General features: G+C 33.7%; 1 protein-coding gene and 1 pseudogene across 2 annotated transcripts; one reads left to right on the top strand and one right to left on the bottom strand.

The window, feature by feature from the left end:
• Positions 1-800: 800 nt before the first annotated feature.
• Positions 801-6222, top strand: LOC143573783 (MACPF domain-containing protein At1g14780-like). The gene is made up of 8 exons (XM_077058583.1): positions 801-1034; positions 1113-1354; positions 2818-3019; positions 3155-3232; positions 4372-4555; positions 4640-4809; positions 5314-5378; positions 5470-6222. The coding sequence occupies exons 1-8, from the start codon at positions 801-803 to the stop codon at positions 6083-6085; spliced, it is 1791 nt and encodes a 596-aa protein (XP_076914698.1). The 3' UTR covers positions 6086-6222.
• Positions 6223-7950: 1728 nt separating this feature from the next.
• Positions 7951-11404, bottom strand: LOC143572588 (heat stress transcription factor A-1-like; annotated as a pseudogene). Its single transcript, XR_013142283.1, has 4 exons — positions 11368-11404; positions 9986-10200; positions 8142-8851; positions 7951-8051 (listed from the first exon to the last, which is right to left on the bottom strand). The product of XR_013142283.1 is annotated as a heat stress transcription factor A-1-like (transcript).
• Positions 11405-16306: the final 4902 nt, after the last annotated feature.

Raw genomic sequence — 16306 nt, 5'->3', positions numbered from 1 at the left:
AAGTTTAGTAAGATGGCATGTTTGAAACAAAAAAAAAAATTTCGTAATCAAATGCCTATAACTTGATTAGTATTACACCTTCTTTGCCTATAATATGCTGTTGTCATTGCTTCTAATTTTATGACCTAAGACATGAATTAGAAAAAAAAATAAATGAAGTAAGTCACACAAGTTTATTTTTTGTTGGTTATGGATGGTTAATAATTTAATATCATTAAACCCTCAATTTGAATCTTTTAGTAAAATTTTTTTTACCACTATTGTAGTTGTTTGTTCAATAGCAAGATATATATGTTGAAACTAACATAATAATATACTTAGAAGTAGTTTGTTTACATTTTTCAGCTTTTGTGATTTTTTTCAAGAGTTTTGATGTGCGTTTTGTATATGATTATTGCAACTTGAAAAACCAAAATCATATATTAAGATAATAAATAAGATTTAAGTTTTCAAACCCGTGTAATACACGGAACCTAGATATACTTTAAATAAAAATAAGCTATTAATCACCTATACTTAAACGTTTTTAAATAAATACATAAATAATGTAAGAATATTATTTTTATTACCAATTAAGGTCGGCTTTCCAATAAATACAAATAAGTTATCAGTCAGAGAGAATCAACAAAAGGAACCAAAAAAAACAAACCAAATATGAAACTTCCAAGACATCACCACACAAATTCTCCAATCCTGTCTTCATTCATCACACCCATATATTAAAACCCCATATTTTCCATATTCACAATTTCATTTTCTAATACTCACCCGCCCCTCAAACCATAATAAACAAACAAAAAATGAGCGAAAAACTCGTTCAAAAAGCCATCAACAGCCTTGGAAGAGGCTTTGATTTAACATCTGATTTCCGCTTAAAGTATTGCAAAGGCAAAGACCGCTTAGTTGAACTAAACGGTAACGAAACCGAGCTTCGTGTGCCTGGGTTTGGATCGTTTAAAGGCGTGTCACCGGATATTAAATGCGACAAAGGCGATAGGGTTCGGTTTCAATCTGATATTCTTGACTTTAATCACGTAAGTTTCAAGTTTATAGTTTGTAAATAAATAAAAATACTATGTAAGGGTTTTTGATGCTTTGATTGTTGTGTTTAGATGTCGGAGTTCTTCAACAAAAAGTGTTCAGTACCTGGTAAGATCCCGAACGGGTTCTTTAACGCCATGTTCGGGTTTCAAAGCGGTTCGTGGGCTAGTGATGCTGCTAACACAAAGTATTTAGGGTTGGATGGTTACTTCATTATGTTGTTTAATGTTCATCTTGATCGGTACCCGTTGATTCTTTCGGATGAAGTTCGAAACGCGGTTCCTTCAACTTGGGATCCTCCTGCTCTTGCAAGGTAAGAAGAACTATCATAGTATGATCATCATTTTCATATTATTTTAAATACGTGAATAGTTACAGGAAAATCCATCATCAACCTGCTAATTAGCGAAAAACTAGTGAAATCAATATTTTAATTGTCTTACATAAACTAGAATTAGATGCTTATCAATATTTTCATAGAAAATCTTTATTATTTAAGTTGGAAATTAGATTAAGAAAGCACACCTTGAAGGTTACTATTTTTATTATTAAATATTTATTGTTTTGAAAATTTAAAGATCATAATTATAAAGTCAAATATGCATAATATGGCATGATCAGGTTGGTGGGTGTGTATTGATTTTGTGGAGGTGCAGACATGGTGGATTTTGTGTTTTTGACCCCATTATAGATGACCAAACCGGTAACTAATGACCAAGTCAAGAAATTTGCACAATGTATTATATTATTATAATATATTATAATATTATGGTTAATAATAATAATAATAATAATAATATTTTTCTTTAAATACATCATGGTAAGTTATAAGTCTATTTAAGTTTGTTATTATTTAAGTGTAGAATTAATTTTTTATTTATGGATAATATCCCAGAGACTTTTAAAGAATTTCATTAATGTCAACGATAGCCAGGTAATTAAAGTTGTTCAATTGTTTGACTGTTCATTACAACAATATCAATGGCTAATTTTGCGTGTTCATGTAGAATTTAATTTTAATTAAAAGACATTCGTTATTTTAATAAAACATTATAAAGTTTTATAAACTAGAAACAACATTAACCAAACACTTATTCAAATTAATCCAGTATCTTGTTTTGTTTGCTTTCATTCACGTGGGCATTCAATACATTCATCTAGGCATTCAATACACAAATTAATCTAGCTTTTTTTCACGCAAATCAGGTTTGTCGGAAACACGTGGCTACATGCCATTTACCATAATTTTGCCAAAAAAATCGTTGTCGCAATTTGACCTGTTTTCTGGTAGTGATACCTGGTATAATATAATGAGTAATATTTTATCAACAAAAAGACAAAAGCACTACAAAAAATCTTATCTGACACGACAGATCTTATACCGATTTTGGCTAATATTTCATTTTAAAAATTCTAACCCTTTGCTATTCTTCTTCTTGCTTTGATTTAAAATGGTCAAATTACCTAACCGATATTTTGAAAGTTAACTAAGATTTTTTCAAACTAAATGAGAATTAATAAATGTAACAAATGACCATGACTTATAAACAAGAGATGGCAAATGAGTAGTTGGTTAGGTGTAGACATCAAATACCACATACAAAGAATTATAAAAATTTTAGTTGATACAAAATAAATCAAGTCAATATTGTGACATGTTAGTGATTTCCTTCTAGTAATGTTGATGTTTGACACATGTTATCATTTACTTTGAGCAATTATCCATAATTATTTATTGAATTATTGAATGCCTTTCTTTTTTACTTTTTTTTTAAGATTCATAGAGAAATATGGAACACACATAATAGTTGGGATTGGTATAGGAGGGCAAGACGTAATAATGTTGAAGCAAAGCAAAACCTCTAACTTGGAGCCTTCACAACTCAAAAAACACTTGGAAGACATTGGAGATCAAATGTTCAATGGCTCTTGCACTTTCTCCCCTCATCAACTTAAGAACAAGGAACACAAGAACAAGGTTCAATAGTCATTAGGGTTTCTTTTTCTTGTCTTCAATATATATTGAAAAAAAAAACATAACCATCTATATATAACATAATAAAATATGAAGTTTATATTATTTAAATTAACAAGTTTATCAACGTAATTGCAGACACCTTCCGCATTCACAACCATTTTCGACCCGGAACTAATGCTCTACAACGGCTTCTCGTCTACCACACCCAAGGATGTAAGTTTGATTACCATACACTAAAGCAATATATTATTATATAGGGGAAAATTAACATACAAATAAAATTAACGTGCTAATTATAAGAACCAAGTAGAGTAATTACATAATTATTCTATGATGTAATTACATAATTACTCCACTTGTATATATAATTACTCTATTTGATTCTTACAATTAACATCTTAATTTCATTTATATTTGATCCAAAATCATATTATATATACACCCGATTACTTTTATGTACTTGCATGGGACATACCAATTTTTGTTTAGTCTAGGTGGTCCTATAACCAATCTTGGATATGTTTTAGATCAATCATTGGTTCTGGTTGAGTGTGTACATATATGTACACATCTTCGAACTTAATGAGAGTTTTAAACCATTCACATTTGGGCCCACACCCGACTACTCTTAACTGAGTGACAAAATAGATCCTAACATCTCCTTCAACAACTTATAGTGTAACAGTTTATGAGGTTTGTAATTACGTACAAACATTAGGTATATAATTATATATAATTCAAAAGATAAATTCAAAGGAGAGAAGTGTGGCCAGTTTCGAGTTTACAAGAGAGTAAAATTCTACTTTATAGTTTTGACTTGGTATAATTCTTTAGTTTATTATTTCAACGTATTATTTATTATATATACATTATATCTATAAGATAACAAAAGGCGCGCTACCGTGTGAGGCAAGCTATATGTAATATCAGTTTTACATTTCTTTATTCATACGGCATTTCCTTTGAAGATGTGTAAACGCAAGCAGGTTCTTGACTTGGTCATGTACACTGAATATTTTTAAGAATATATCTTTTTATTATTTTATTGTATTACACATTATAATTTCTACAATTCATATGTAGAGAAAGAGGGATAATGACAAAACTCTTCTTAGCAAGAAAAAAAAAACTTTATACTATATATATACAGTATATCATGATATATGCATATTATATATGTGTGGTTTGATATACTGCATATATGAACGTGTAGTATAAAGTTTTTTGTTTTTTAATGAAAAATAAGTTTTCTCATAATTATGTCCCTTTACATGTAAATACTAAATTGCAATTATATGTATATTAAATTATTTCATAAATATTTTTAACTAATACTTGCATGAATGGTGTAGGGTTTAAGTGTAATGTGTTCAAAGAGAGGAGGAGATCTTACTTCCACTACACATTGTGAATGGTTATTGACGGTGCCGTCAATGCCAGACGCTATTAATTTCGACTTCATCCCGATCACCTCCCTCCTTCCGGGTATTCCTGGCAAGGGTTTCTTATCGCATGCGATCAACCTCTATCTTCGTTGTACGGTTCATTTTTCCTATTTTTCTTTAAACTAAATAAATAGTGTATAATAAACGAATAATAATAATTATTATTGAAATGCAGATAAGCCTCCAATTGCAGATTTGGAATACTTTTTGGACTTTCAAGCCCATAAATTATGGGCTCCCGTTCATAGTGAGCTTTCGTTGGGCCTGACTACTAATAGAGCCATTAGAACCCCGGGCTTGAATTTTACCTTGATGGGCCCCAAGCTCTATGTAAACACCACACAGGTAAATACACCATGCCTCAAAGTTACGGTAATGATGGTTTACCGAATCGGTTTTCGGGTTAGTTGAATCGGATTCATCGAATTTAGAATTTTTAAAATGAATTTGAAATCGGACTGAATTTGTCTTAGAACTGAAAAAACCGATTCAAATTTGAGTTGTCTCGTATAAACCAAATAACGGGAGAAATGGTAAATTTGTAACTCGATCCAATTTGATTGAAAGAGAGTATGGCTTTATTTTATAATAGGATAAATTATACATTTACTACGGGTTTTCGGGTTGGTTCATATCGAAACGAGGTTCTAAAACCAAATTATGAATTAGGTTTTATCACTAATACAACAAAAATAACCATAAAAATTACTTCAAATTTGTTTCCATTTGAATTTTAATATTTTCAAAACCCGATTTGAATACTTCACACCCTAACAAGAATTAAATGAATATTACTTTTTTTTTAATTCCAATGGTTAATATGCTAATGTTAAAAACGGTTATTTAAAGGTCACAATATCGAAGAAGCCTGTTACTGGAATGCGACTCTATCTCGAGGGTATGAAATGCAACAGGTAAGCTATCTTTGTAAGCGATTATCAAAATACGTATACCCATTGCACATTGTAAGACTTCTTATAAAAACATTCCTTTCTCTTATATCAGGCTAGCCATACACTTACAACACTTATCAGAGACGCCTGTTTTATTTAAAGATAAAATTGATGAATCTTTAAATTGGCGTGGATCAGAAATTGCTGATCCACGCTTCTATGAGCCAGTTCAATGGAAGAGGTTTTCCCATATTTGCACCGCCCCGGTCAAATACGATCCTGACTGGGCGGTCCCTGGAAAAGATGCCTCGTTTATTGTTACAGGAGCTCAACTTCATGTTCAAAAGCATGACTCAAAGAGCATTTTGCATCTCCGGTTATTATATTCTAAGGTTTCAAATTCATGCATTGCCCAATCGTCTTGGACTATAGGCCCGATCAATCAATCACAAAGGTCGGGTTTCATGTCAGCAATAAGCACAACATTGACTGGAAATCCCGAGAAAGAGTTAAAATCTTCTGATGTAGTGGTAGATTCTGGTGTTTTCCCAAAGGGGCCGCCAGTGGAGGTACCGACGCCAAAACTTTTGAAGTTTGTTGATATGACACAAGTATGTAAGGGACCAAGGGACAACCCCGGACATTGGTTGGTTACCGGGGCTAAACTTCACATGAATAAAGGTAAAATATGCCTTCTTGTCAAGTTTTCGTTATTGAACATATGTTGAACTTAGTTAAATTGTAAGAAGTGAATGAGTTTTGCTGTCATTATATAAGTTTGACGTACCTATAAAGGTTAAGGACTCAAAAGTCCATTAAAATGTAGCACCAAATGTCATTTTTGTACATATTTAGAACCACTTAGAACTTGGTATGGTGAAGGAATGTTTTATTCTTTTTAATTTGTTCAATCTTTGTAAAAGTTTATTTTATTTTCTTGTAACTCATACGGTTATTTTAATATAATAATTTTCATTGCATGATTTTTAGAAATTCATGTATAGCGCCACAATTGCAAATTCGGTATCCTGGCCTAATTGGTTTTGGTTAGAATCAATTCTATTGTTGGTCAACAAAAGTCAAAAAGGATTTCAGTTGGACTAATTCGAGAAAAATTCAATCCCATTGGATCCGGTCTAGGTTCCAAACCGATTGGGAATCAAATAGTTAACAAAGTAACCTCAAATAGTTATTCTTTCAAGCAAGTTTCAACCTCACCAACATGTAGGCATTGGTTCAACACGGCAACACAATTAATGGCATGATCTTTGTTCGGACCACCTAACATTTCGCATTAATCAAAATGCTTCCAAATTTATCCGTTCCTCCTCATAGTTATGATCGCAAAACCTATTAAGTTGCTTGACGGAGATCCAACACCAACGAAAGGTTGCTCCCCTTCGAAAGCTATTTGAGATTTAATAAATTAGAGGGTGCTTTGATTAAACCGACACAACCAATAGCTTTATTTACTACATATGTGGGGCAAAGGCATAAATAAAAAGGTAAAAATGTGAGGCAAAGGCGTAAAAAAGGCCTTCAACGGCGAGAAAAAAACGCTAAAATTTATCAAACTATCATAAACCGGTTCCACAAGTTGATCCTAAATACCCGGTTTCAAACTAACTCCTGGCCCAGAAACTCCAAACCAACAACATGTGTCGGTTCCTAACTGGTTCTTGTCAAACGGGTCTCAATAATGGTTTCGGTTCTCGAACCTATTTTTATTTTTTCACAAGTTAATCTGAAAAGGTAATACTGAAATCGTTTTTGGGTTGCCATGAGCCCATGAACAAACAATTATAAATTACAAAAACTGATTGTTCAAAGACCAAGGGAAAGGGAGGCATAAACCCCACATTAGGGAGCCTCTTACAGTCTAACGGGTGACTCACTCGACCACGACCCCAAGTAGCCAGCTACCCAAGTCAAGAGTAGCCAAACCCATCCATGCCCACGAGTCCAAACGAAGGAATCACAACTAAAAAAGACGGTTCTCTACGAGCAAGGATGACTCTTAAGCCTTAACCGTCACTGATTAAAATGTGTTAAAACAAACTAAGCAGCTCGTGAACTATTTGAGATTTTGACTCATCAAAAGATTTGAGACTGCTAGTTTAAAAGACTCAAAATTAAGTTTAAATCAAATCCTATTAAATTAATGAATGATCACAATCTTCATAACTAAAATAGTTTTGCATGTTAATAATAAGTATATGATAAATAACTAAATAATATAACTTATATTATATATTAAATACTTATGCATAAACTATTTTACATATATGCAAATTAAATAATTATTATATATTCAATAATAGTAAACTAGTCAAGCCTAAACAGAGATAAAACATGAAAAATTATATACAAGTTGAGCTTCATAAATAAAACTCCCTTGAAATAAACCAAGCTCAAGCTTGAAGTTCTCTTAAGTTAAACAAATCGAACTCAACTTGTTTACAAACATATACTTCATTTGACTATAAGAGATCTCAAGCTTGAAACGAGACAAGCCCAAGCTTGAATATTAACTTGCAGGAAGGATTAACACTGTCAAATTCTCAATCCATAGCCATCAACCACTGATGTACAACTAGAGATTCACAAAAAATAACTTGACCAAAATCGTCAGACGGATTATAACCCGCTTTCTCAATATACATTCATAACCCGAGAGCAACCTCGAGAATCCACCTTCATTATAACACCGTATACAGAACATTACAAACAAGAAACTCGACGATAAGCGATCAATGTAAACCAAAATTAACAAAACAGACTTACCACATAATACTAAAGTTAATAAGAATCGGATGATAACAATACCAAACTCGTGTTCTTCATCAACATCACTTGCAAGAAGCTGATCCAGCATATCATCGCCGTCAGGCAGATCATGTAATATTAACGGGTCGATAATTTCCGTTTCGTTTATACCCACATCAAACGCAGGCTCGGGAACACAATCCATAAAAAGATCATCGACTTCAATCGAATCTTCAAACATCAAACTCGGTTGTTCAACTGGCGGCTGGTATTTCACAATTGCGCCTTCGTGGCTTCAATCTAGTTTTACTTTTTGTTTGCACCGGAGGTGATAACTGAGCGATAAAACCAGGGCTTTGCATCGCCATAACGATAAACGACAACATTTGATGTTGGTTTTTTTCCATACCTTTTAACTGTTCACGAAGAACCAACATTTTAGTTTTTGATGTTTCTTGATGCTGTCTCTGTTTCACGAGCTCCTGCATTAACGAGTTTTTATCCGTTTTGAGGCTTTCTACTTCTTTCCATAAGTTGGTGTACGGTGCTGCTTCATGTCGGTTAACAATATTGAGGTCGGGCTCAGTTGGTTGCTGATGTGGAGTTTTTTGCTGAGTGGTTACAATCGTTGCTTTCTTTCGGTTGATGGTCTTTAATAAATGTTTTTGGCCTTTGATGAAACCGTCATTTGCAAACTCCCATCGATCCGTGTCGGTTTTCCTAAATCCCTAATTCCATTGGAAAAAAAAATGTTGGAAATAAAGTAAAAAGCCAAGAAATTAATCACAAGTAAAGTATCAATCTTTTTATCCCAAAAGCACCATGGAATATTAGAATCCAAATGAGCTAGAACATAAACAAAATAACAAATAAGTTATTAACTCCATCAGCATAAATATGAAAGTAGTTGAAATAAAATTCAGTCGATTACAGTAGCAGCATTCCGTGGTAGACTTCAAGATAAAATTAAGCATACACATAAAATAAGCCAAATATCACAGAAACTATGTAAAGAACTCAAAATGTTAATCTTAATCACCAATATGAAATTAAACCGGGCTGCCAAAACAGGTCTAAAACGTGTTAAACAGGTCAGGCACCACATGACACGATTAACACAAGTGCTAAACACGAACACGACACAACAAACTAATCATGTCATTTTCTTCAAACACGAACCTGTTAATAAACTTGTTACACGACACGACCTATTTAACACAATTAATATCACCTATTTACTGACGCGACACAAGCTGAACCGACACAGCCCGGAACATTTAATATAGTTAACAATTAACAAAATAAAATAAATATTACCATAAATTAAGATCCATAACAATTATATCCTTCCAACAAATATAAATATGTATATATTTAAAAAAAAAATATAAATAGATATCATCAGGTTAAGCAGGTTACAATAGAGATGAGCAAATAGTACCTGGTACAGCTACCAAACCATAAATGTTCGGTACTGACCTTTTGACTTTTTCGGGATCGATACCGGCATTTTGGGTTAAATTACCGTACCGGTTCGGTACCACACCTATAACTTTCGGTATCATACCTAGAACTTTCGGTACCGCTACCCGTTTTTGTAATTCTTGGGATCACTACTTCTGACACCGGTACCAAAGTCATCCCTAGGTTAGGTTAAGACCTGTTTAGACATGATTTTAACCCTGTCTTAAACAAATCGACCTGTTCATGACACGAAACTATTTAATCCCAAACCAAAACCAATTTATCTCCGTACTAGTGTCAGAAACTGTCACCCCTAAATTACAAATTAAACACATAACAACAACAAATATATAATCAAACAAAACCCAAAACCCAAATCACAAAATGAAGAACCTCACATAGATATTAAGCTGGCGTTGAAAACTGGAATAATTGCTATGCTTAAAGTACTTAGGAAGCAACTCGGCAGTAAACTCGGCTTCATTCCACACAATGAAACTGTCTTAAGTCGGACTCCAAGAAATTAAGGCGTCAGTTGATGGGTCATCCACCATCTCGTAACATTTGGACAGAAACGGTGCGATTGATGATGATGATGACCCATCTCCAGATTCTTTTGATTATGATTTCTTAGCCATGGATTATTATGGGTTTTAATTTGTGTTTGGATTGGTTTGTGTTGTGTTGAGATATTATTATTATTATTATTATTATTGGAACCCTAAGGGGAAGAAGACGTTGACGAACACAAAGACTTGTCAAACAAGTTGGGTGACCATATATGTTTGGGCCGATATACTAAACTTAGGAGTTAAGTTTTCTATCTTTGTTTTTTAGACTTTTAGCCCATTTAAGTAATTTAAAAGGATAGATTAGAGGTGGGTAAATTGGGGTTTTTTGGGAACTGGGAATCTGGTAGGAACTGGTTTTGGGTTAGGTTAATAAAGTTTATAACTGGGTTAGGTGGAAACCGATTTGAGCATGGTTGGGTCTTTGACTGAGTGGTTCGCTTTAGAGTTTTGACTTGGTAGAGGTGGAACTGGTTTCGGCGGGTGGTCCAGGTTGGTTTCAAGTACGGGTTCTCTAAGAAACTGAAACATGATTCGTACATGCGGGTCAGGTATACCGGGTCCGATTCCGGGTTAGGTTTGAAACCGGGTTTTATGCCACATCTATGATATTGAGTTAAGTGCCGTTTTTTTTTCCAGTAATTCTTAGCTTAATTGGGAAATGCTAGTTGGATTAAGTGTGAGACAAGGTGATGTATCATGTTTCGAAATATACATGTGGCCAGAATTTTGTAAGGACCTCTTAGGGGTCTCGGTTCGATTACGACGAGTGCGTGCCATTAATAGGGGAGATCACCATTGTTCTAGGATTCAAACTCGGTAAAGTGGATTGTATGCAGGTGGTAAGACTTTTGGAGTTTGCCGGCAACTAGTTGCATAAAGCCATTCAAAAAAAGCCTTTTGGATGACCCACTGCATACGCTCGTCCAGTTAATAATCCTCACACTATGGCCACTCGAGAGAAAAATCCAGTACTACTAAACCTATTACTTGTTTAAATTTACACATCGCGCAACCTATCCCTTCCATTCCAACCAATCATAACTGGTGTAATGTCATGACAAACGAATTTAGGGCTTACAGGAAAATGATACGTAGGAACTTGTGCCTTGTCCCGCAGATCACCCGATTATTAGATGCATGTGGTTGGTACATAGACCGAAGACAAGGAATACAAAATTCTCTGTTGCCATAATCAAAGCGGATAGTACCTTCGTATAATGCACATGGAAAAAGAACAGTGTCCATATGAAGAGAAAGAAATTTTGGAATAATATATGAAATAATTTGGTGAATGTGCATATACTTGTAACTACAAAAACTCCCTCGTAGAAAGTCGTGTGAACTTGTAATAAAATTTGACCATCGTATTTTAAACAACTACAAAAGACCCAAATATACATTTTATGTTGTGAGAAAAAAAGTTAATAAGTCACAATATTGTAACTTATTAACTTTTTAAAAAAGAGGTGAAACAAGGAATCCCGAACACCCTCTTAAGGTGATAGGGAGTGATCTGTTAAGAATCATTTGAGTTGTGAGAACTTAAGAACTCCATTCTAGACCACACATTTAATTAAATGGATTGAAATATGTGGTTGAAATTAAATCTGGCAAAAAAGTCAAAGTAGAAGAGAGAATAAAGATGTAAGTGGTTACACTAACTTTTACGTCCGTTACACATGTGTAAAAAGTCGACTCGGTGCGTAAAAAATGTAGTTTTTTTTACGTATATGTATATATTATGCATGTATAAAAAAAATTCAAAAAAAAAAATAAAAAATCGTTACACTGAGTTTTTTCGAGTTTTTAAAACTCAAAGGGGTTCTCATTTGAAATCACTCATTTATAATATATATAAACAATAGCCCTAAAATCCTATGTGTCGCGATGTGGTCGCTCCCCCCTTTTATGGAAGCCACCAGATTTCTTGATTTTTAAATGGATGTCTCTCATTGATTTACCCAAATTCATGGGTATGGGTCTTACCAAACCAGATAGCTCTTAAACGAGTTATAACATCTCATTAAATTAAAAATTAATCTAACCAATTATTTGATATGAAAATCCTATAAAATAGGGATATATTAAAATTTGATATCCAATTTAAAAAGAAAAAGATATTATTTGTAATTAATAAATAATTTTATAGTAAAAAAACATAAGGGGGTCATGGGTCACCAAATCCAGATAGCTTTAAACGGGTTATAACATATCATTTATTTATGAAACCCTTTCATCATCCAACCCTAAGTATATTATTAACTTTCTTACAATAAAGAAAATTAAAATACAAAAAATAAATATTAAAAAACAAAAAATGTAAAACAACCATTCTCTCAAGCCATCAGATTGTTTTATTTGTAAATGAAGGCTTCTTACGCATTTGACCCGAATTCACGGGTAAATGTCTCACCAAACCCAGATAGCTCTTAAACGAGTTATAACGTCTCATTATAATAAAAAATAATCTAATCAAATATTTGATATGAAAATCATATAAAATAGGAAAATACTAAAAATTAATATCCTATTTTATTTAAAAAAAAGATATTATTTATAATTAAGAAACAATTTTATAATAAATAAAATAAACGGGTAATGGGTATCACCAAACCCAGATAGCTTTTAAACCGGATTATAACATATAATTTATTTGTGAAACCATTTCATCATCAAACCTCAAGTATATTAATTATCAACTTTCTTACAATAAATAAAATTAAAACCCAAATATACATATATAAATATTAAAAACGAATAACGTAAAACAATCCCCGTAATATGGGGGATAAAATCTAGTAAATATATATATATATATATATATATATATATATATATATATATATATATATATATACGTTTGGCAGTTTTGTGCTATCATTAAGAGGTTGCATTCGAATCATTCGGTATTTTCTAAATCTTAACCATTCATGAACCATTAAGAGACGTTTTTAATGAACAAAATACGTTCTACCTCTAATCGATTCAGATGTAGTCTCTTAATGAAATCATTCAGAGCTTACCAAACAGTCAAGAGAAGATGATAAATATTTATTTAAAATAATTTTTTTATTAGGTTAGATTAAAATTAAAAATGGAGAGTGAGAGAAGCTTTCACTGTCTAAACAAACTAAGCCTTAAGACTAATTCCAACACTTAAATCTATGAAATAATACACACCGAATATTGGAAACTTCCACCAGGACATCACAAACTGACTTTTTCGTTCAAAAGCGTCTGCTGTTTCAAGACTCGTTTATATTACTTATGATAATAACAATGCACACCCAACATCTCTTATATTTATAAACATCAACTTCTTCACTTCTTCCTCTCAAACACACAAACCACATCTCTTCATATGTCTCTTACCCTTAATATTGGTGTCAAGACCACAAGTATCATATCTTGTAAAACCAAAGAATTGCAAATAAATAACAAAAAGAACTTGTACCAAGTTCTTTCTGTTGAGTCTCAAAATGTTAGTTTCCATGATCTCAAGAAAGCGTACCGAGCCAAGGCTCTTCAGTTGCATCCGGATGTTTGTCCTACGGCTAAAAAGGAGGAATGTACCGAGCAATTTGTGGAGTTACGCGAGGCCTATGAAGTTCTTTCAGATCCACAATCTCGAAGAATGTATGATTTGAGCTTGGTTGGAGACCATGCTTGCGGTGAACAAAAGGTTAGTTTTTCGAGAGTGGTGTGGGAGATGCAGCTTGATGGACTCAAGCAACGATCGACTTTTCGTCCCAAGAGAAAGAGCATTCGTTTCATGTAACATTTTAGGGTTTATCATTTATGATGTTCCATATATTGTTTTTTAATATTCATTATTCTTCAAATTCTTTTTTATTCGATTTTTAGCTTATGGTAGCTAGTTTGAGCAAGGGATTTTCTAACTGCACACACCCTATTTTTCATTTACACCCTACCCTATAGGATAAATCTCATAATCCACCAATCAAACTTTGGCTTCATTTAATCTCATTTTTTAAAAAAGTAAATTTTTTTTTGAAAAGTAAATAATGGTCCATTAAAAATAAAATGCTCTCTGTCACTTAAAAATTAGCCCGCACATGTTGGTATTAGTTAGCTTGCTTAATTTCTTTTATTAAAAAATTGTTTATATATCAAATAAAAAATATATATATATATATATACATATATATATATATATATATATGGTTAGGTTAGAATAAAAACCTACTTGAATTGTGAAAACTCAAGAAACCCATTCTCAACCACATGTTTTTAATTAAAAATTAAATCTTGTGGTCCACAATTAAAGTTAATAAAAAATGTAAAAGTTTATTTACATTTTCTCTCTTCTGAAAACATATATAAAAATTATAAAAAAATGTAAAAAAAAGCAAAACATTTTTTTTATGTTTTCGATGTTTTGTATTAAATGTAACAACATATATTACATGTAACAAAAAAAACGATGTTAAATAGGGTTTTTACGGGTTTTCTCAACTCAAGAGGGTTTTCAAACTGTACTTCTCATATATATATATGTGTGTGTGTGTGTGTGTTTTCTTTTATATATAAGCTGGCGTTTTTTTAATTTTTATTTTTTTGAAGGACAAATTTCTTTATAATCTCTGTTTTTTGCGGGATTTGAACCCAAGACCTCAGTCTTTGTCAATTGACCACCACCCCATTGTTTTGAAAAATTAATGTTATTCTGTTTAGAAATGGATTAAATATATATTTCTTTGGCTTGGCTCCATATCAATGAGATAGTTTGGATAGGCTACATATTTAAAATGTCTTAAATAGTTTAATGAGTCGTGTGTATCGTAGTTTTGATTTAAACTTTTCACCCGTCAACGAAATCAATATATAACATTAATACATCATAAAAATATAAAACTTACATTTAGAATAATTCAAAGGAAAGATTCATACCTGTTTGTATTTGTTTGTGAAGAAACACTAATCGGACCCCGGGCAGATTACGGATAACCTGGGGGTTAGATAGATGTTTCCCACGAGGGGTTAGACCCGGCAAAGATGGTTCTTCTGATAACCTGCAAAACAGACACCGTGAGCTCGTCACTGAGAAGGGGGGGGGGGGTTCCTCCTTGTGACCACCCTCCGGCGTGAGAATCAGACTAGATTGCTCTTAAATATAAATGTATATTAAGAGATTGCTAGAGCAGATATCAGGTATAATATGTAATACGAGATAGTATATGATGATAATGTGATAAGATAAGATGATCATACCATTTGGGGTATTTATAGCCGAAGGTAGGTTTCCAAGGAGGTGTGGCCGGCTGAATAGTATTCCTGTTCTACCAACTGTGGCCTACGCACGTGCCATGCTGGTAGTTGGTGGGTAGGCAGCGGCTGACAGTGACCAGGCCTGCTGTGTACTATTCCTTTTCCACCAACTGCCGGCTATGCACGTGGTATGACAGGAGTTGGTGAGTAGGCAGCGGCTAATAGTGACATACAGTACAAGAGCATGCTGCTCGCCATACTGTTGTCAATAAGCTGTCGTATCTTTAGTCAGATCTTTTGCCCATACCTCGTCAGGTACAGTACAAAAGATCTTCCCGTATCGTACGGACTGGCTTTTGGGCGGGAGTATTCCCCCTCCCGCCTTTGTGCGGGATTGTTCCCGGCTTTGCTCATTCCTTCAGGTGACAACTGAGTGATTGAGAGCTAAATGCCTTGTGCGTGTAGCCTTGCTGCGCGGGTGGCCTTCCCTGATGGCTTGTATCCGCAGCTGCGGGAACAGGCAGAGTACTTCACCATTGGGAGGCATTTCCTGCGGGAACAGCTTGCGTACTGCGCGTAAGGACGTCACGTCTCTGAGCATGGTGGGTCCTGCGGATCCAGTTGGTTTCTGCGCAGACGTCCCTCTTCAAGGTGAGTCTTGCGGGTCCAACTGGGCTCTGCTGGGACCTACCTCTTCAAGTCCCCCCAGTCCAATGTTCTTCTCATGAATGTTTAATAAAGTGAGGTGAACTTTTGGACTTAAGCAAAGGGTTTTGAAAAGGGTTTAGTTTTAAGGTTTTCCATGGGGATTCTTCCCGCGGAAGTCCTTGTCACTTGCAGAAATTCCCGACTTTCCTGCTTGATCTTTGGGTATGATGCGGGTAGGTCTGTAACCTCCTCGCAAGTCAGGAGCGTTGA

This window comes from Bidens hawaiensis, unplaced genomic scaffold (assembly GCF_021521415.1).
Source record: "Bidens hawaiensis isolate Kalapana, Puna unplaced genomic scaffold, B.hawaiensis_p1.1 tig00001382_1, whole genome shotgun sequence".
Lineage (NCBI taxonomy): Eukaryota > Viridiplantae > Streptophyta > Magnoliopsida > Asterales > Asteraceae > Bidens > Bidens hawaiensis.
Note: the sequence above shows the minus strand (reverse complement) of the source record. Positions and strands in the feature narration are given on the sequence as shown.